Here is a 19,348-nt window from a genome sequence, read left to right as displayed (position 1 = left end):
AACAGAAAAAAAGTAACATATTTACCAAATTCTGATTTACATTAATTTAAGATAGAAATATGTGACAGAAATCAACCTAAATTTAGTTATAATTTCTTTATTTCTAATTAAAAGCTTAATAAATATTTTCTACATCAATTAAAATTGATTTAAATTCAAGCAATTTAAATAATTCTGTACATTAGAGCTAAAAAAATCATTTTACAATGTAAATTAAATGTAATTAAAGTTGTATTTTTTTATTTAGTCATTTTTATTTGTAATATTGTTTTACAAGCAAAAGCTTGAATAAGTGAATAACTATAAACGACATTCAGTAAATATGCTTTAAATTTATGTACAATTTGTATTTTTATTTAAATTTGTTGAATGTGTTTGCCTTTATTTTGTTGAAGATTAGCCAAAAACAGATGTTAAAGAATACAAGCAAACAGAAATGTAATTGTTTTCTAGGTGTTTAATAATTCTGTCCAGCAAACCTTTACATCAGAATAGCAGGTTTTAAGTTTGTGTGATGCTGAAACCTGGTCCCTAAAGAAAAGCTCAAGTTTACGAAAATACATTTCTGAGCAGTTCTTCAAGTGGAAAAAAGTCAATTAAACACTTATTTCTTTATTAAATGTCAAGTGTTTCTTCAACCTCAAATATTCAAATCAACAGTGCAGCTTAAACAAAACGGAAAATGAAGGGACACAAAGTATCAACCTTGAGGAACTCCATCTGTGTCACTCGATAAGGCATGTCGCTCTTTACAAACTGATCACCTGTTTGGCTAAAACATGGCCATTTTAAAGTGATTACATGATTACATTCTCAGCTAGCTTACAGGAACAGCCTCTTGATGGCACCATGGTCTCTCCTTTGCCGGTTCTCTACTCTGGGTGTCAACTTCTTGATGCCTTCTCTGATCCAGTGGATGTATTTAGACACTTGCGTATAGACGCCGTATTTCCCTTTGCGTGCGCACCCTTCGCCCCAGCTCACGATGCCGGTGATGAAGTAGGTGTCATGGTAACGTGTGACATGCGGGCCGCCGCTGTCACCCTGGCAGGCATCCTTAGCGATTGTGTCGTAGCCAGCGCAAAACATGCGCATAGATATGCGCAACTGGGTGGATTCAATGCAGGTGAGCCGGTCCACGTAGGGCACGGAGAGGCGTTGTAGGATTGTAGACGCTTCTCGACCCTCACCAAGACGTCCAAAACCGCTGACCAGACCATCCCTCTGCCGCATCAGGACCTGCAACAGAACACAACACAAGTCTTTGGTTTAGTTTAGCGAAACTTATCATCCAACAAAGCAATCAATATACAAATATCATCTGTTGCTTCCCTGATTTCTACATTCTGCTCTCATGTTATAGAAAACCCGATTAACCACAGCAGAAACTTTCATTATTCTTACATTTTCTGCAAAATCTGGTTGCGGTATGCAGGCCGGCAGGATGTATTTGTTGAACCTGATGGGCTTGGACAGTTTTACGAGTGCGATGTCGTTGTTGTAGGTTTCTGGGTTGTACTTGAAGTGGGAGACGATGGCGTCCACCTCGTGGGACATTTCCCAACCGGTTTGTTGAGTGGTGTTGTGTTCACCTGGAAACACGGAGATTGTAATGCGTCACTCACCTGGTCAAAGTCATGTTTCACTGCAATAACTAAAGATTTAAACTACAGGTATATTACATTTAAAGACTCTTGATGTTATATGATGCATGTAAAAGAAGCAGTATAAATATTTGGAAAGGTAAACAGGAAGTTCCAGTTTGACTGGTCGGACCTACCAACTTTGACTACAAAGTAACGTGATTGGTTCATGCAGTGAGCCGCAGTCAGGATGATGTACTCGGTCAGAATCGTTCCCCCACAGAACCCAATGTTGTCCTCATTGATCAGTAGAGCCTAGCAGGACACAACAAGCTCCAGTAATGGTATAGCTCTACCAGAATCTGTGACTAGAACATAACATTCAGATCATCACTTTGTTGTGTGACTACCTGCCATGGACATTCTCCTGCTGGACAGTCCTCTCCATCGACAATCCGAATAGTCCCTGACCTGTCAATGGTACCCGAACTCATCAAATTCGGGATAGGAGCTGGGACCTGGCTGCTGATGTTTCTGGACCAGAACCGATCATCTGTATCAAGGATGTTCTTTTGCTCCGTAGAGTTTGCAGTGTTGTTCAGCTTGGGGGGTTTCACTTTTTCTATGTTCAGATCTCCAGACTCCACGAGCGACCGCCGGACCCTGTTGCTGACGAGGACGCCGCATTTAAAAGGCTCTGCAAGAGTTTGTTGGATGTTTAGAGCTCAGGAGGTCTGAACTGGTTCTGAGAAGATGCTTTGGTGTCTGAAGCTCTGGTTTGCTATATTGCTTCCTTTCTATCATCATATGTTTGTGTCCACTGATCACATTCATTACTTTTTTACTGGTGGAGTGATGAAAACAACAACCTGCCAGTCCAGAAGCCAAATGCTTCCAGAACCAGTGTGGGATCATCGTCCTGTTGTTGACCTCAACTGTGTCTGGGTCTTAAAGATCATCATGTTCATTGGAGGTAAAGCTAAATAGAATGAAGGTCTGTCTTGTTGTGCCATCACTGGTGTTCATGAGTTCTAAGCCTCACCTTGGCACCATCATGTTGAAGGTCAAACCAGGCTTGAGCCATAATGGTTACTGGGTTGTTTCCCTGATCTTGGATCTGCTGTTGTTTAGAAAGGATTCTGAAAACTTCCCTATTATGTCTGGATGTACAATTATCCATTTTATATCTCTATTGAGCTTCTTATGCATTCACTTATCTGTGGGTGTTGGTCAAACAGCCATGGGACTCATAAAACAAAATTAGGACTGTTTGTCCAATGGTTTATGGGAATTTACATTTTCTTGGAAGCTGTATTTTTAGCCGTCAAGAATTGGAATAAAATCCCCAATAAATCCAAACCTTTGCATCCCATTGTTGAATCTAAAGGTACTTGCAGTTGTATGTTGTTTGATCACTCGTCCAGATCTCCTGTGTTCAACCTGGATCATCACATGTGTTTTTCTTACCATTGGATTCACAGGACTTTCCATTTTGACCCAAGAAGTATCCATCAGCGCACGAACACTCAACGTTTCTGTTGGCAACGCGGCAGAAATGATCACAGCCTCCGTTTTCATTTTCACAGAGCTTCGGGATAACTGAAAAGACACAGATACTACAGCAATTAAAGTATGTATGCGGCACCACTGAAAACACTGTAGAGGGTTTGTTGGGACAATCGGTGGTGCAGTAACTCTGGAACAGAAAGAATACCGAACGGTGCCCATGTTTATTTGTAAGAGTCAGGAACATGTGACCTTTGAGGTCCAAGGTCTGCATCTTCTCAACACCTGATCAGGTTGAGTTTCAGCAGCAACAGCTTTTAAAATAACCTGATCTGCTTAGAAGACCAAGCGAAAGGATTCAGAGGACGTTGCCAAAGGGTTCCTCAAACCTCCTCAAGTCTTCATAGTAGCTGAAGACTGATGGATGGGCGTTCTGCTACTGTATCACCCAACTTTTACCGTTTGGATAGACTCTTCTGCTTTACCGATTTCACAGTTGAAGCCCTTGTATCCCTCCTGGCAGTAGCACTTGTAGCTTCCGATCGTATCCGTGCACTGACCGCCATTAGCACAGGGTTTGGACAGACAGGCGTCGCCATCTGCAGAAAGGACAAGCTCACTTCAGTTAGATGCCAGAATGCTAGAAGTCGGTTGGTTGGTTTGGGGTTCTGAAGAGGAACCTTACCCACATATACGGCCCAGAACTCATCCTGAAGAAAGACCAGCAGAATAAAATGGTTTAATACAGAATTATGAGAAGATTTCTGGCAGACTGTCTTTGCATTTTGATGAAAACGTCTTTAGATTCATACAGTTCTCTCTTTATCTTCAAAGATCTCTCGTGCTTCCTCCCAGCTGCAGCGTTCCTCGTTGCACTCCCTCTCCATGTTGCCTTGTTTAAGTTCCTCCAGAAAGCTGTTGGCCCGTCTCAGCCTGGTCAGAACCTGCTTGGCCTCCCTGCCGTCCAGGAAAACTGGGGATAGGGAACAGAAACGGATCCATGGCGACCTGAGACTAGAAACGCTCCAGATGCTTCCCATGCAAACCTCAAAACATATTGTCCTGAGGTCAAGTGTCGCTAACCATCAATCAACAACGTCCCCATTCCTTCACACACACTCCACCTTCCTCCCCACCACCCTCCTCTTCATCAGTCCTGACACCTAACTGTGGATCTCAACGTACCGTGAGCGGCCGTGAGGTGAAGCAGCAGCACGAGGCCCAGGGTCGGTGATAGAGTCCGAAACATGGTCCCGGTTGGAGAACCTTCTCTGTCCTGGTTCGGAGTAATGGAGTCTGACTGCAGCAGGCAGGCAGAGGGCAACGAACTGCCTGCGCTGGGGGAGGAAGGTTTGGTCTGGGCGGGCTTTATCTCAGGCTTCCTGCTCCAAATGTCAGACCTTCAGCACTCCGTTAGGGAAAACTGCAACTCCCACAGTGCTTTGCAGTAGAAACAGGGAAGCTTGTGGTTCTGGTGAAGTAATAAAGTAGTCTCTGTTCATTTTTAGAGAAAGCAACAAACTTTGTTCATCAGAATCCTGGTTTCAGTCCAGATTTTCTGCTTCTGTTGTTGGATTTTCCTGAAGGAGTGAAAGAGAAGATTAGCTGTTTAATCTCATCCTTGGACTCGGCTATCAGTTTGTTCTGATTGTTCATTCATTATCAGCAAAAAGCTATTCCTGCGTCTGTCTCTTTAACACTCAGAGCCGATTCATTCAAACTTAAATAACTACGGTTATTAATGAATGATAAATACTGCATCACATAGATAAATGCACACATGAAAGGAAACAAAATAAATATTTAAAGTAATGTAATGATGAGCTTATTTCTCATAAAATAGTCTGAAATAAAAACAGTTAAAAATCAAAATAAAGTATGTTTACAAATGTCAGAAACATAAAACTTGATTAAATGAATAAAGAAAAACTTTAATATATCTAACATTAGTAGATAAATAAAACAAGCTTCCCATTAAAAATATAAATATATTTGTCTTGTTTTCATTTAATGGGAACTTTTATTTATTTGATGGGGCATTTTTTAACTATTTAATTATAAATATTTATTTTAAGACCAACCCAAAATTGACAAATTTAGCTTCCCATATTTTTAGTATTTATCTAGCTTTCATTGTTCATTACTGGTTCAAAGTTTTATTTCTGTATTTAATTTTGAATGACATGGCTGCCGTTACTTTAAGATCATTTTCTCTGATTGGTCAGATTCTGGTTCAGGTGAGGAGATCCAGACCTGAAACTTTTTCCACAAATGATTGAAACATCAAAGTTTTTCCCTGAAGCGACTTCGGCTTCAGCCTGTTGTTGTGGCCCCATGCAGGTTAAAGTTAAACTCCCACCTCTGAGTTTACACCACAGAAGAAGAGCAGACTTCCAGAGCTCTGACTCATCATGAACTTCACCATCTAGACTCGGTGAACCAGCCAATCAGCTGGAAGCTCCTGGAGGCTGGAGGACCAGAGTCCAGCCTGGGATCTGTTTACCCAGCAGAGCTGAACCATGCTGGTCCGTTTCTGTTACAGGAACTCATCAACTCTTGTTGCTCCTGAAGGAGCTGGAGTAACTGGATCAGGACTTTGTGGTGGATTCTCTGACTTTACTGTCCTTCAGCCAGAAAGTCTCTAACTTTCTCAGCCTCGCAAACTTCTCCCCTTGTCCTCCAACGTAACAATTGTCATTATATCCAAACACCTCAGTCTTAGTCTTAGTCTCACCTAACCACAAGTTAAGGTCTTGGTCCCTGAGTGTATTTCCGTTCTGTAATCTGACTTTATATGTCGATTTAGAGTAATGGTTTCTCCCTTAGTGAGCGGCCATCCAGCCCAGGTTGGTACAGGACCTCTGTTACGTCCTCGACTCTCCAGGGCAGTAGTGGATCTCCGTAGGTGTGGGGTTCACCTGGCTGAGTGAGAGGAGTGACAATGTGATGACGTATGGTTTGTGTGAACAGCAGGATTTCAAAACCTATTCAGTTCTGATGAGAAGATTGAGAAAGTAGCAATAAATAAATAAATTTCAAGCAGGAAATTTATTAGACTTCAAGTGCGCACACAAGCATAATTGACAGCGCTAAGACTCGCCTCCTGGTTCTGATTGGTTGTTTCTAGTTAACACTAGGAGAGAGCAGAGGAGCTAGATAGTGACAGTTTAAACAAATATGTAATAAAATATTTTTATATCAAAGTTAAATACTACAGCTTTAAATCATAAGAATTTCAGAAATCAGAGAGGTTTTCATTCCACGGTTTATTCATTTATGATCCTGAGAACATTTTGAATCTTTGGCTGATTTTAAACTCTTGTTTGCTCCTGCTGGACATCCAGAGTCGGTGTTTTCTTTATGGTTTCCTCCACCCAGTCTACAAACATGGCCACCTTGGTGTAGACCCCGTAGTACCCCGGGTGAGAACAGCCCCGCCCCCAGGCGACCACGCCCGTCAGGAAGCTGGTGGAGCCGTATTTGGTGACCAGCGGACTGCCGTCGTTGCCACGGCAACTCTCCTGGTTTCCATCCAGGTACCCGGCGCACAGCATGTTGTCGGTGAAGTTGAATTTGGCTTTCTGGGAGCACTGGGAGTTCTGGACGATGGGGACGTTCATCTTACGGAGGACGGGGGAGAGCGGGTGGCCCGAGGAGGCGAAGGCGTTCCCCCCGGTGGTCCTCTTGCCCCAGCCGGACACGGTGTGGTATCGGACCGGCAGCAGCTCCCGTTCAGCAAAGTCTTTGGTGGGAAGGCAGACTGGGACGGCGTATTGGCTCAGAAAGACAGAGGCGTTGATCCGGACCAGGGCGATGTCGCTGTCGCCTGTTGCCTGGTTGTAGTTTTCATGCAGAATCACCACATTAACATCAAATGTTTGCTCTGTGTCACCTTTCAGGTCCAGATTGTTTTCACCTGGTCAACAAAGACAGATTTTATTCTAAATCACAACTACGCTGAAAACGCCATCAAATTTTGAGTCAGTTAAAAGTCTGAAGATTACAGAAGTGTTCAACTGCTAAAGCTTGGAAATAAATTCAAGAGCAGAATCCAAATGGGAAAAGTTTCCCGTTTATTAAAACTAAACTAAAGCACTTTTTTGCCTTTTTAAGAAGTCATAATCTGCCATCATTAAAATGAGAAACTTTCTCACCAAATTCAGGTTTTTTTCTTTTTAACAAGAAACTTTTTTGTTTTAATGAGAAATTAACTCTTGTGTTATAACGAGGTCCATGTTCCTGAATTTATTTCCAAGCTCTGGCAGTTTAATGCTTTTGTACAAAATGACAAACATTATCCAGATAAAAAAAATTTTTTACAAAACTTTTTAAAGGTGATTAAAGTTCAGACTACCTGCCACCACAACGAGCTGCTGGAGGTTCTTCCCATGGACGCAGTGGGCCGCGGTGATGACCCAGTCCGGTCGGACCAGAACTCCACCGCAGTGGCTGCTTCCATTCAGCTTAATCAGAACCTGTTGAAGAACATTAACAGATATGCATCGTCCCTCTAAAACCGTCTGGCTGATTGGAAGTTAGACTTTCCCACTAACAAACCAACCGATTGGTTTAAGAAGGACCTGAACATAGCAGCAGCCTGCAGGGGGCGCCACTGTGGGGTGCAGCAGTGTTTACCTGCCAGGGGCAGTCTCCATGGTTACAGTAGCTAGCTCCCACCAGCCTGACCTGATCCTGCATGGTCTGGTTGGGTCCGGTGGCTGGGGAGGCCACCCGGCCGCAGGGGAACGCCACTGAACACAATCACATCGTCAGCAAACATCCACCTAAACTAGAGGGCGCTGTAACCTTTCCTTCACCTTTAGGGACGCATTTCTTTCCATTGTCTGCCAGCTGGTACCCGTCAGCACAGAAACATTTACGTCTCGCTCCAGAACCGTCGCAGAAATGCTCACAGTGTCCGTTCTGGTACAGGCAACCCAGCGAGTCTTCAAAAACTGGAAATAAAAGCTTGTGCAGCAGAGGAGCTGTTTTCTCCACATTTACACATCTAAAATAACCAGTTATACAAATGAACTCAGTTTTACTTTAGTAAAAATACATTGTACCTGAGTTAGATGGCTACTCTACTCAACTCTGATCAATCACTGAAGGTCAGCTGGATGACCTCTTGGCGTTTACAAATGTAATTTAACATGAATATAGGAAAAATACCAGAAACATCTACAGATATTAAAATAAATGCAGTGCTACCTGTCTGACAGTAGCGTCCCTCATATCCCTCCGGACACTGACATTCGTAGCTGGCTCCCATATAGATGCACGTCCCGTTGTTAAAGCACGGGTTCACCAGGCAGGGGTCCCGTTCTGACGGAACAGATTGTAATAAATGTAGGGTCCAAATTAATGAAGGTTGACTTCAGTTTCAGCAGATTTATTGGACCCTAACGGACAATGTATCAGTCAGGGTGAGCGCTGTAAGATACTTACTTTCATAGGTTTTCCAGAAGTCCCTCTGAAACCGAACAGAAGAGTTTGTCAGTGATTTTATTCTCCGGACACCAGCGGGTGCAGCAGAGATCCAGACCTTGGTGACCAGCTGCTCACCGTCTGCTGGTCGTCCTCGAAGACTTCCCGCGCCTCCTCGTAGTCGCAGATCTCCTCGATGCATTCCCTCTCCAGGTTTCCCCTCTTCAGCTCCTCCAGGAAGCCGCTGTTCGCTCTCCTCCATCTGCGCAGCACCGAGGCGGCTTCATGTTTCTCTACAAACACTGCAGACGGTGCATCCATTCGTCTGTTACTCACCTTCACAGCGTTTTTAGGATTACTCTTTAATTAATGCATGAACACAGTAGAAGCTTCTAAAGTTACCTGGTAGATTCTGCTGTGTATTTAATCAACTTCTGGGATTAAATCTTAAAACAAGCCATTCAGGTGTGTTTCTAAAAGCATAGGTCTGAGTTAATGGATGTTTTGTCTGACCTTCAGCAGAGTGGACGGCCCAGAGCAGAGCAGAAACCAGGCAGAAGCTCCTCAGCAGCATGTCTGCAGTGTTGAACGTGGCAGAGAAAATCAGGACTGAGATCAGACACGGTTCAGCTCTGGAGCCTCAATCTGCTCTGCAAACAAAGATCCATGGTACTTTGGACGCTTTTCACTCACTGTACACAAGCAGTATGAAAAAGTACTTCACAGTTACTGCAGAAGTACGACTACTGAAGATGGATTAGCTAGAAAATGAAAACTTTAAGTGGAACTGTTCGTTACTAAAGCTTTCATCATAAGAAAATCACAATCAAATCTTTAACAGTATCTGGATAAAATGAACAAATCTTACAGGGTTTCTACAATAAATTACAGTAAATATGCAACATATTTAATATTTATTGTTAAAAATCCACACAATGTTTTTTTTATTGAGTGGACTTCATTTTATTGCTATGCCTCTAATTGTCCACTAGGTGTCAGTAAATGTTGCTGAACACAGATGGACTCAGATTTACCTGGACACAGGATGCAGGAGACACTAAGTTTATTAAATAGATTTATTTTCATTTGTCTCTTATTTGTATTGATTCAAACATCTGCTGTGAATTTCACATTTAACAGATTATTAGAAATAGATGTGGTGAGAGAAACGTTGACGTTCTAAATATTTGATTTTCCTTCTTCCAGTTGTGAAAGAATTAAACCACAAATTATAGAATATTTTCTTTATTAACTCATTTAAACAAATGAATGACATAAAGCAAGCTAAATATCTAGCTTGCTAATTAAATAGTAAGCTAAATACTTCTGTTACCAAGCTAAATATTCAATTAGCAAACTAAATATTCAGTTAGCAACTTAAATATTCAGTTGGCAATCAAAATATTTAGTTAGCATGCTAAATATTTCAACAAGCTGAACATTAGATTAAACAAATATTTTGTTAACTAAATATTTGGATACAACCTAAAAAATGTGATAGTTAAATAGTTAGCAAGCTAACTGTAGAACTAAATGCAAACATTTAGTTTACAAAATCAATATTTTAAATTTGGCTTGCTGGTTACGTAGGAGCTAAATATTTTGCTTCCTTATATATATTTCAACCTCCATTTTATTATTGCTGTTAATTTAAGTTAAGTTTGCATGTGGCACCTGTAGACAGGAAGTCGCTTTTTCAGTTTACTCTCCATCTGTTTGGATAAATGATTCAGATTACTGTACAGGTACAGTGGCAGAGCTAGGGACAGTTTCTGTGGTGTTTCCACTCTGCGCTGGTGTTGCTGTTCGGTTCTGGATCCACTCCAGGTAGTTGGACACTCGGGTGTAGATGCCGTAGTTGCCTGGTCGGGCGCAGCCCTTCCCCCAGCTGACGATCCCTAGCAGGAAGTTCGTCTTCTTGAACTTCGTCACCAACGGGCCGCCGCTGTCGCCTTTACACGAGTCCGTCTGACCGTCCAAGTACCCGGCACAGAACATGTTCTCGGTGAGCAGCACGCCGCTCTGCTCCATGCAGGTCTGCTTCCGGATGCGGGGCATCTTGGTACGCCTGAGGACGTCGGAGGTGGGCCCGTTCTCGCCCCGCCTGCCCCAGCCGCTCACCGTGTGCAGGTCCACTGCCCAGAGGTCACGTTCAGCCAGCGGCCGAGTCGGCAGGCAGATCGGGACCGCGTACGGCGAGTAAACTATGGGAGACGCTAAGCGTAGGAGGCCGATGTCGTTGTCAACGGTACTGGTCATGTAATTCTCGTGCATGATGATCTCTACAACTTGGATGACCTGTTCAGTGGACTCGTTGACCAAGATGTCGTGTTCACCTGGAAGACAGAGCAGGAACCAGTTCTGACTGGTCTCTACTGGTATAGATGGTCTTTTTGTTGTTGGAAGGAGGGATTCGTACCTGCAACCACTTTCAGGAACTGCGGGTTGGTGTTCTCCAGGCAGTGAGATGCTGTGAGGATCCATGTCGGTTTGTAAATCACTCCTCCACAGAAACCTTTGCCTCTATACGTCAGCAAAACCTTTAAGGAAGGATTAAACACAGATTTCCATGAAAACATCCATTCCTCCTCTTCAGACTTGGCAGGTTTAGTTTCATCTCTCACTGTAACTCTAAAGTCTGTCTACCTACCATCCAGGGGCATTCACCTTTCGGACATTCGGTTCCCCCCACAATCCTCAGCAGATGCATGTCTTTGGTTACTTTCTGTAGGACGGGGACCGTGCCGCACGCTATTGGTGCTGAAACAACCATTTGATTGGACAGTTGATTACCAGGGCTGATCTATGACTAAATAATAGCTCAACAACTAAATTTAAACATCTTGAGTGTTAAATGGCTACCAAATAATTACCAGGTTCCTTTTAAAGAAGTGGTGACCCACAGGGATAAAATAAGGTTTTTACGCTGTCTGTGCACCGATTCAATCAGTCAAAGATGTACATAGAATTAATTATATATGATAAATATATTCAGTCCTCTTAATGTTGCAAACAAAAGAAAATTAATATGTGAAAAAATCTGTTTTGTTTGTAAATGAAAGTTGGTGTAGGTAGCTTAAAATCCACTTTTGTATTTATTAAAATCTCAAATATTATTGTTTTATTAAATATTCAGTCAGAATGAAAGTTTGCAAATGATCAAACGTTGCAGTAAACCTTTAGAGATGCAGCTCCGTCCATCTGTGTCCAGTTCATGACCATCAGCACATGAACATGCTAGCCTTCGTCCAAACGCGTCTTCATCGCAGAAATGATCACAGCCTCCGTTCTCCAGCAGACAACTGTCCGACTCCGTCTGCTGCTCTGGAAACAGAAATATTAACACATAGTAACTGAAGTTATTTGAAAAAGACAGGAGATTAGAACACTGGTAGTTTCTTCCATGATTATTCCATGATGTCTTTTCTTGCTCACCGAACTCACAGTTAAGTCCCATGAACTGAGGAAGACATAAGCAGGTGTAGGACTCTTCGTTATTGATGCAGGTCCCTCCGTTCTGACAGGGACCCGGCGTACATCTGTCAGGGACTTGGACAGAAATGCACCGTTATTATTCAACAGAAATGTCCCATAACATTACGGTTGATAACTTTTAATCCAACCCCAAGTGTTCAGAAATAATCAGCAGATTATAAACGGTCAGCAGTTGTCATACAAAGGTGAAACCAAAACAGAAATATTTCTTAAAACCCTCCAAACACACAGGAAGCTCTAGTGGATGTACTGTTCTCCACCCTGACTCTCTTACCAGAGGTCAGACGTTTTTCAGTTTGTGTTGGATAATCGTTACTTACTGGAGTACCGTTTCCAGAACTCGTTCTGAGGAAAAGACAAAAACCAACAAGACTTTAGCCTCTTGCTCTATGAGTTAAAACCCTCACAGTGTCTGCGACGTTACGCACCGTCATCTCGTCGTGCTCAAACACCTCTCTGGCCTCCTCGAAGCTACATTTCTCCTCCAAACACTCCCTCTCCAGATTTCCCACTTTCAGCTCCTCAAACCAGCCGGAGTTGAACCGGCGAGTCCGGACCAGGACGCCGTTGGCCTGCTGTCGCTCCAGAAACACTGGAACACAAAGGAGCATAAATCATCTGTCTACACTGGAAAACATCAGTTCACCAGTTGAGGTGGATATTAGTGAAGGTGCAGTTGATAAACGTTTTGCTTTGGTACAAAAACACATCTTGTAATTTCCTCTCAGAGTTTCATTTGGAGACCCTCATCAGGGTTTACTACCTGCTCTTGTTTACAGGTAGTAGCCGTTCCTGATTGGATGAATCTGTGCTCGTTCCTTAGCTCATTATCATAAACGTCACCATCAGGTAGATGTTTGGCTAATTGTTTCATTGGTCCAAGCTTTATGGAAATCATTAAAAATCAACACTTTCATGCTCAATAAGACTTTGAGCTTCTGAAAGACGTCTTGTGCTGCCTGCATAGTGGTGAGGGCTTTGACTAGCCCATGCTTGTCTATTTGTGAGAGAAGGTGATGAATCAAACATAACCAGCAACAAACCACGTTGCTCCATTTCAGCGCTGATATCCACAGACTCTCTGCAGACTCTGTTTGTTTGCCATACAGTTCCCTGAGTTTGATTACTGGAAATATTCTCGTGATAAACTGCATGAGACTCCAGCCTCCACCGCCGCTGGTCTTACCTCTAGAAGATGAAGCTCGTCTGGTTGTCAGTGAAATTTAACTCAGTTAGCGCCTTTGAGCAAATCTGCTCACTTTATACTGTCTTCTTTCCAGAAGCAAAAGTAGAGAAGGAAGATTTAAGATCCAGAGGTTCATTGATGCTTTGGTAGCTTGTCTTTCTATTGCTAGGAGACCCAGCAGGTTTTGGTCATTCTGAACATTTGAAGGGTTTTTGTCACCAGTGGGTTGTTGGGTGAGGCAATCAGAATGTGACAGTAAAACGTCAGTAGATGCTAGCCTTGCAGGCAGCTAGCTTGTTGTTAACACAAACTATTAAAGGTTTAGCTCAGCGTCACATCCTTCTGCTAAACCATGAATAACTTACAGGTTCAGTCTGGATCTTCCTCACCTGAAGCCGGCTGGGAGTCCTGGAGGATGAAGACGAAGATGACGAAGACCCTGAGTAACATGGTTGATTTCATCAGAACGCTACCATCGCTCTTCTAAAGGTACAAAGTCTTTAACTCTCACCACTAGTCTGTAGTTTGTCACATGGAGAAACCCTGGGTGATGAAACACTGGCTGATCAATGCCCTCAGGTTCAGCAACTTCTACTAACCAAATTCAGAAAATATTTCCCTCTCGGCCCTGATATAAACATCAGAACCTTTATTTAATAAGCTGTGAGTGAAATCAAACTAAAACTTCACCTGCTGGCAGAAGAAACCAAAACACTGAATGAAGAAGGGAGAAAAGATGCATGAAAGCCATAAAAACACCTCAAGTTACTCTTTCCTCCCTTCAAAACAAACATTTATGTAACAGTTCACCTTTGGTTCAGTTGGACCTGAGGTTCCTAACAGGAGCCCTGGAGCTCCCTCTAGTGGTACTAAACATAAACCGGGTCAAACAAGAGACATGAAAAGATTAAATAACAAGAAATACTGTGTAAAAAACATTAAATATGTGATTTTAACTTTTTTAAAAACAAATTGGCTACTTGATTTCTAACAGACCTCACAAATAAATGCATCAGAGCTGTTTGTTAGCAGGTGGGAAAGTGAAGTAGGAAGGGACGATCTGTTAATGTTCTGGTAAATCCTTGGGTATGAACTGGTCATTTGGTTTAGTCAAAGTCTGAGATATAATCTGTTAGAGTAAATGTTACACTAAGGTCAAACTTTGTTAAACTTTTGAGGAAAAAACTGATCAGCAAGAAACCCGTTAGCTTAAAGCTAACGTCAGTTTTTTCCTGCCAGTTTGCCAACAAGCTAACGACGCTAACAGGCTAACTTCCTTCTTTAAACTAAGTTTAAAGGATTTGTGGTGGACGTCTCTCCCACCTGGATGAAAACTAGTTCATTGATGCTTCATGAAGTTATGTAGAAAGAAAAACGCCGTTTTTCCTGATTATTTATGTTTATTACATATAAATGACAGATTATGAGTCTCTGGAACATTAACACAGATTTCCCTCCCTCCTGTCCAGATGTCAACCCACAGACGTAATTTCAGACGTTCAAGCTAAACTTGAGCTTGTCTTTGGGTTAATGTAACTACCTTTCTACAGATATTTCTACTTTCCTAACCCTGTTGAACTCGGCGCTGCGTTGGCCGTTTCAGCCGGTAGCCATCACAGTTTCGATCCAGTCCAGGAAGTTGGTGACTTTGGCGTAGACGCCGTACATGTTCTCCTTGGCGCAGCCCTTCCCCCAGCTCACCACGCCCGACAGGAACCAGGTCTTCCTGTACTTCGCCACCAGCGGGCCACCGCTGTCGCCTTCGCAGGCGTCCTGCCCGCCCCGCCGGTGCCCCGCGCAGAACATGTTCTTGGTGATGTTGAGCTGGGTGTGGAGGCGGCACTCCTGCAGCGGCACCCTGGGCAGCACCAGCCACTGCAGGTAGCGGGCGATGGGGCCGGCCTCCACCAGGCGGCCCCATCCGGACACGGTGGCCTGGCGGACGTTGTACAGCGTCCAGGCGAAGGTGCTGTTCCGAGCCGGGAGGCAGATGGGAATGACGTGGAGGCCCAGTTTGACCGGGCGGTGCAGCTTCAGCAGGGCCAGGTCGCTGTCGGTGGTCAGGGGGTCGTAGTCCGGGTGGATGGTGATGTTCAGCACTCGCTGACGCTGCTCCGTCTTCTCTGGTCTCTCCAGGTCATGTTTGCCTGGCAGCGACCAGCAGTCAGGTTAAATATGGTCAGGAGACGCTGTGCGTTTGACCTTGAAGAGTGACCTCACCTACGTAGATGTGGAGGATGGCAGAAGGTTTGCGCCAGATGCAGTGTGCTGCAGTTAGAATCCACACGTCTGACAGGATGATGGCGCCGCAGCTGAACCTGTTGTGTTCGTACAACGCAACCTGGAACAAACATGAACGACCTTGACCCGACCTCTGAAGACCTGAGTGATGGGGGCCCCGGATTCTTCAAATCTAACGAAATTAGTGTCAAACGTTTGGGCAGCAAAAACTTTTGTTTGTGCTGCTTTACTTTGAAGATATTGACGATGACCTCCGGTGACCTCTGGTGACCTCTGGAAATGTTTTTGTTAAAATCTTTAAAATAAAAGCAGCACAAATATTTTATTTGTTAGATTTGAAGAAAGACCAACTTCAGTCAGGTGACTTTGAAATAATTTTTTAACTTTAATGTTAACATTTGTTTTTCTTTAAGTAAGGCAGCAGTATGAACCTTTTTATGTTTATTGATATTCAGATTTAATTTTAAAAACAAAACTGTACATTTTTTTAATTTAGTGAGTTTTTAAATTGAAAGTCTGAAGCCTTTTTAGTTTATTGATATACAATATCATATAATTTTGATTTATTGTTGAGCAGGTCAAATTTGTTTAAAAAAATTACAAACCAATTTTTTGCATTTTTAATTTATTGAATTTAAATTTAGTTTTTCTTTTAATAAGGAAACAAATCGAAAATTGTTTTATGTTTCGGATCTTTAATGATATTCAGACATTATAAAAAGTGTATGTATTATTGTGCAGGTAATTTAAAACTAAAAAAAACAATTTTTTGCATTTTAATTGATTGAATTTGGACCATTTTCTTTAAATAAATGTCCGAAGCCTATTTTAGGATCATTAATGTTAAACAGGTTTCATTAAAATTTTGTTCATTTTTAACCAAGTTAAACAAAAATATTTAACAAATTTTTGCCTTTTTTATTTTATTAAATGTTGAAATAGTTTTTATTTTCATTAAGCAACAAATTGAAGCTCGTTTTATGTTATGGATCTTTAATGATATTAATTTAAAAATGTTTGTTGTTGAGCAGATGAAACAAAAAAAATTACAAACCAATTTTACATTTTTTAATTAATAAAATTTGTAATAGTTTTTTGTTTAATAAGGAAACAATCTGAAACCTGTTTCATGGTTTGGATCTTTAGTTATTTACAGATTTTATTAAAATTTGTTTATTGTTGAGGAGGTAAAACAGAAAAAATTAGAAATCACAGTAAACAAATTTTTAATGTGATGAATTTTGACATGAAATGTTTTGGACCCGGCTGGTGTTGGACTCACCTGCCATGGACAGTGACCTTTGGGGCAGGCCTGCCCTCTAACAACCCGGGGGGCAAAATTGACCAGCGGTCTTCCACAGACGACTGGATCTGAACCAGCATAGAGAAAGGTCAAAGGTCAGTCTTACTTCCTGAGTCTGGAGAATCACAGACGTTGCGGTTCTGTTGGGAAGCGGACAGAACCCACAGGAAGAAAACCCGGTGATCCGCTCTGACCTTTGGGCAGACAGGTGCCGTTGTCCTGGTCCAGACCGTATCCCGGAGCGCAGAAACAGAACCGCGAGCGATCCGGATTCTCTCTGCAGAAATGCTCGCATCCGCCGTTTCTATAGCGACACCTGGTTGAGGTCGTTCGGACTGCAAACGGCCGGAAACAGAACATCACCCACATCCTGGACCCGGACCGTCAGGAGCGAGTTCTCAGCAGGTTCCTACCTTTGTCACATTTGGACCCGTGGAAACCGGCGGCACATTTACAGGTGAAGGTGTTGAGGTGGCGGGTGCAGGTCGCCCCGTTCTGACATGGAGACGACAGGCAGAGGTTCGGCGCTGGAAACCAAAACACATCCGTGAGGCCCGGTTCTCACAGGAGGCGGGAAATGTTCGGGTCAGTACCTGTGTAGGTCCTCCAGAAGTTTTCCTGCACAGAGAAAAGCAGGCAGTGAAACCAGAGAGAGACGGACCAGGAACTCGGCTAAAGTTAAATTAAAGTACTTTGAATATTTTTGACTTTAGCCAAGAATATTTGTAGAAATTTTCTGCCAATTTGGGCAAATTCTAAATCAGGGGGGTCCAAACTTTATGGCAAGGGAAACAAACTTTTTACTAATATTTTTATTATAATTGCACAAACAATTTTATTATTTATTTTTACTTGCTAATAAACCAACTAAACACATAATATCTTAATAAAACAAGTGAAGCTGTCAGATTTCTGCAGGTTTGCCAGATTAATAACAAATCAGCAAATTCTGTCCTAATTTTTTATCTTTTTCTGGATTTTTCTCCCAATAAGAGCAGCTTGTGTTTCACTCTTCACGTTTATTACCAATAAATTAAATTCAAAGCCAAACCCTGTATGAATACTTTGTACATTACAGTTTCTATTTTATTTTGAATAGAAACTGCATCAGTGAGAATTTCACCAACATTAAATGGATTGAAGCAGCAAATTCAGCTTTTCTTGATCTGTGATCAATTCAAGGGCCACAAATGGCCCCCGAACCGCGTTTTGATGTAACGAAAGCCTATAAGAGAAATTTATTGGAGTGAAAGTTTTAAGTTTTTCCAAAAAATGTCATTCAGGTAAAGTACATATTCTGAAAAACAGTACTTAAGTAAGTTTACTTCTTTACTGAAAGACTCAGACGGTGGTGAGACTCACCAGCTGCTGTGCCTGCGGGAAGATCTCTCTGGCCTCCTCGTAGGAACATTTCTCCTCGTAACATTCCCGCTCCAGGTTTCCGTTCCTCAGCTCCTCCAGGAAAGAGTTGGCCCTTCGAGTTCGCTGCAGGAAACCAGTGGCTTCATGTCGGGACACAAACGTTCCTCCTGCAGCCAAACAACCAGCAGAAACTAGTCACATTCACTCGAGTAACTTTTTTTTTTAAATTGTACTTTAGGAGTATTTTTACCACTCTAATTTAAATTATTTTATTATAAAGTGTTTCTACTTTTACTGGAGTAAAATTTCTTCCCACTGAATGGAAAACAAACGTTTTAACCAAAAATTCACCAGAAACAGAAACTTTCTGTTAAAGTTTCATAAGTTTTTTATTGAAAGAAACTGATCTGGAAACATTTTCATTTTCTTTCTGATTTTGTTGTTTTTTGTTACTTATATTAATTATTGTCATTTTTGTTCTTAAAATACCAAAATGTCCACTTATTTAAATTTTTGTCCATCTGCTAATCTATTTTTCGAAATATGAAATGATTGAAATTTGAGTTTTTACTAAAAACTTTTTTACTTTTACTTGAGTAAAAATATTAGTTTATCTTAGTTAAGTATAATTTTTGGGTTCTCTGATATTTTCCACAAATTTCTTGAAGTTCCTGAAAGAAAATCTGTTTTCATAACCAGCCATAATTATAAAAACAAGATTCATAAACCACAAGTACTAAAATTTAAATACTAGAGGGAAAAAGTAAAACTTTCTGTTAATTGATTTTTATTTAAAATCTAGGTAAAATATTTAATACTCATTTTTATTGATTTAACTTGTTTAACAATCTGACAGAATATTTCATTAGATTATAAATAAAACTCTTTTGGTCAAAATATAGTTACGTTTGTAATAAAACTGTTTAGTTTTTTCTCTGTGTTTTGCAGTCTGGAGCAGAGCGGAGCTGCAGTTCATCAGAACCGAGCCGTTGGATCCTGACCAACTCTACCAGAGCAACAATAAGATGAAGAGGAGCAGAAGGAAGAAGAAGGAGCAGGACTGACCTCCTGGGGTCCCAGTGCATGCTGGGAGAGCGGCGGTTATGAGGAGGAAGAAGAAGACGCTCTTCGTTTGTCTGCTGATGGACGCCATGCTTGTTTTAAACTGATCAAAGTTCACAGAGAAACAAACAAAAACCCCGACAGAAAAACACGTCAGATAAAAGCTCAGCCTTCTTCTGCTTT

The 19,348-nt window shown here is 41.9% G+C and overlaps 4 protein-coding genes and 1 long non-coding RNA gene across 7 annotated transcripts; 1 reads left to right on the top strand and 4 right to left on the bottom strand.

The window, feature by feature from the left end:
- Positions 1-439: 439 nt before the first annotated feature.
- Positions 440-4,457, bottom strand: f10 (coagulation factor X). Its single transcript, XM_028010654.1, has 9 exons — positions 4,275-4,457; positions 3,902-4,062; positions 3,775-3,799; positions 3,575-3,688; positions 3,051-3,182; positions 1,994-2,280; positions 1,781-1,898; positions 1,405-1,592; positions 440-1,239 (listed from the first exon to the last, which is right to left on the bottom strand). The coding sequence occupies exons 1-9, from the start codon at positions 4,336-4,338 to the stop codon at positions 823-825; spliced, it is 1,506 nt and encodes a 501-aa protein (XP_027866455.1). The 5' UTR covers positions 4,339-4,457; the 3' UTR covers positions 440-822.
- Positions 4,458-6,339: 1,882 nt separating this feature from the next.
- Positions 6,340-9,188, bottom strand: f7i (coagulation factor VIIi). 2 transcript variants are annotated; one of them, XM_028010660.1, is made up of 8 exons: positions 9,030-9,188; positions 8,655-8,818; positions 8,538-8,562; positions 8,301-8,414; positions 7,907-8,074; positions 7,725-7,840; positions 7,444-7,564; positions 6,340-7,005 (listed from the first exon to the last, which is right to left on the bottom strand). In XM_028010660.1, the coding sequence occupies exons 1-8, from the start codon at positions 9,088-9,090 to the stop codon at positions 6,401-6,403; spliced, it is 1,374 nt and encodes a 457-aa protein (XP_027866461.1). In that variant the 5' UTR covers positions 9,091-9,188; the 3' UTR covers positions 6,340-6,400. The 2 variants fall into 2 exon arrangements, with proteins under 2 accessions (XP_027866461.1, XP_027866460.1); XM_028010659.1 differs by lacking the exon at positions 9,030-9,188 and having other exon boundaries at positions 7,907-8,044; positions 8,655-8,837.
- A 557-nt stretch (positions 9,189-9,745) lies between these two features.
- On the bottom strand, positions 9,746-13,725 carry f7 (coagulation factor VII). 2 transcript variants are annotated; one of them, XM_028010671.1, is made up of 8 exons: positions 13,587-13,725; positions 12,440-12,603; positions 12,332-12,356; positions 11,952-12,065; positions 11,694-11,840; positions 11,167-11,276; positions 10,936-11,056; positions 9,746-10,852 (listed from the first exon to the last, which is right to left on the bottom strand). In XM_028010671.1, the coding sequence occupies exons 1-8, from the start codon at positions 13,657-13,659 to the stop codon at positions 10,251-10,253; spliced, it is 1,356 nt and encodes a 451-aa protein (XP_027866472.1). In that variant the 5' UTR covers positions 13,660-13,725; the 3' UTR covers positions 9,746-10,250. The 2 variants fall into 2 exon arrangements, with proteins under 2 accessions (XP_027866472.1, XP_027866473.1); XM_028010672.1 differs by having other exon boundaries at positions 13,563-13,675.
- LOC114140694 (uncharacterized) lies at positions 12,612-19,179 on the top strand. The gene is made up of 3 exons (XR_003594651.1): positions 12,612-12,860; positions 13,565-13,686; positions 19,052-19,179. It is a non-coding gene; the product is annotated as an uncharacterized LOC114140694 (long non-coding RNA).
- f7l (coagulation factor VII, like) lies at positions 14,578-19,297 on the bottom strand. Its single transcript, XM_028010676.1, has 8 exons — positions 19,169-19,297; positions 18,104-18,270; positions 17,335-17,359; positions 17,155-17,268; positions 16,936-17,076; positions 16,721-16,809; positions 15,418-15,538; positions 14,578-15,344 (listed from the first exon to the last, which is right to left on the bottom strand). The coding sequence occupies exons 1-8, from the start codon at positions 19,254-19,256 to the stop codon at positions 14,797-14,799; spliced, it is 1,293 nt and encodes a 430-aa protein (XP_027866477.1). The 5' UTR covers positions 19,257-19,297; the 3' UTR covers positions 14,578-14,796.
- Positions 19,298-19,348: the final 51 nt, after the last annotated feature.

Source organism: Xiphophorus couchianus, chromosome 24 (assembly GCF_001444195.1).
Source record: "Xiphophorus couchianus chromosome 24, X_couchianus-1.0, whole genome shotgun sequence".
NCBI classification, from domain to species: Eukaryota; Metazoa; Chordata; class Actinopteri; order Cyprinodontiformes; family Poeciliidae; genus Xiphophorus; species Xiphophorus couchianus.
This window is presented reverse-complemented; position numbering and strand designations above follow the sequence as displayed.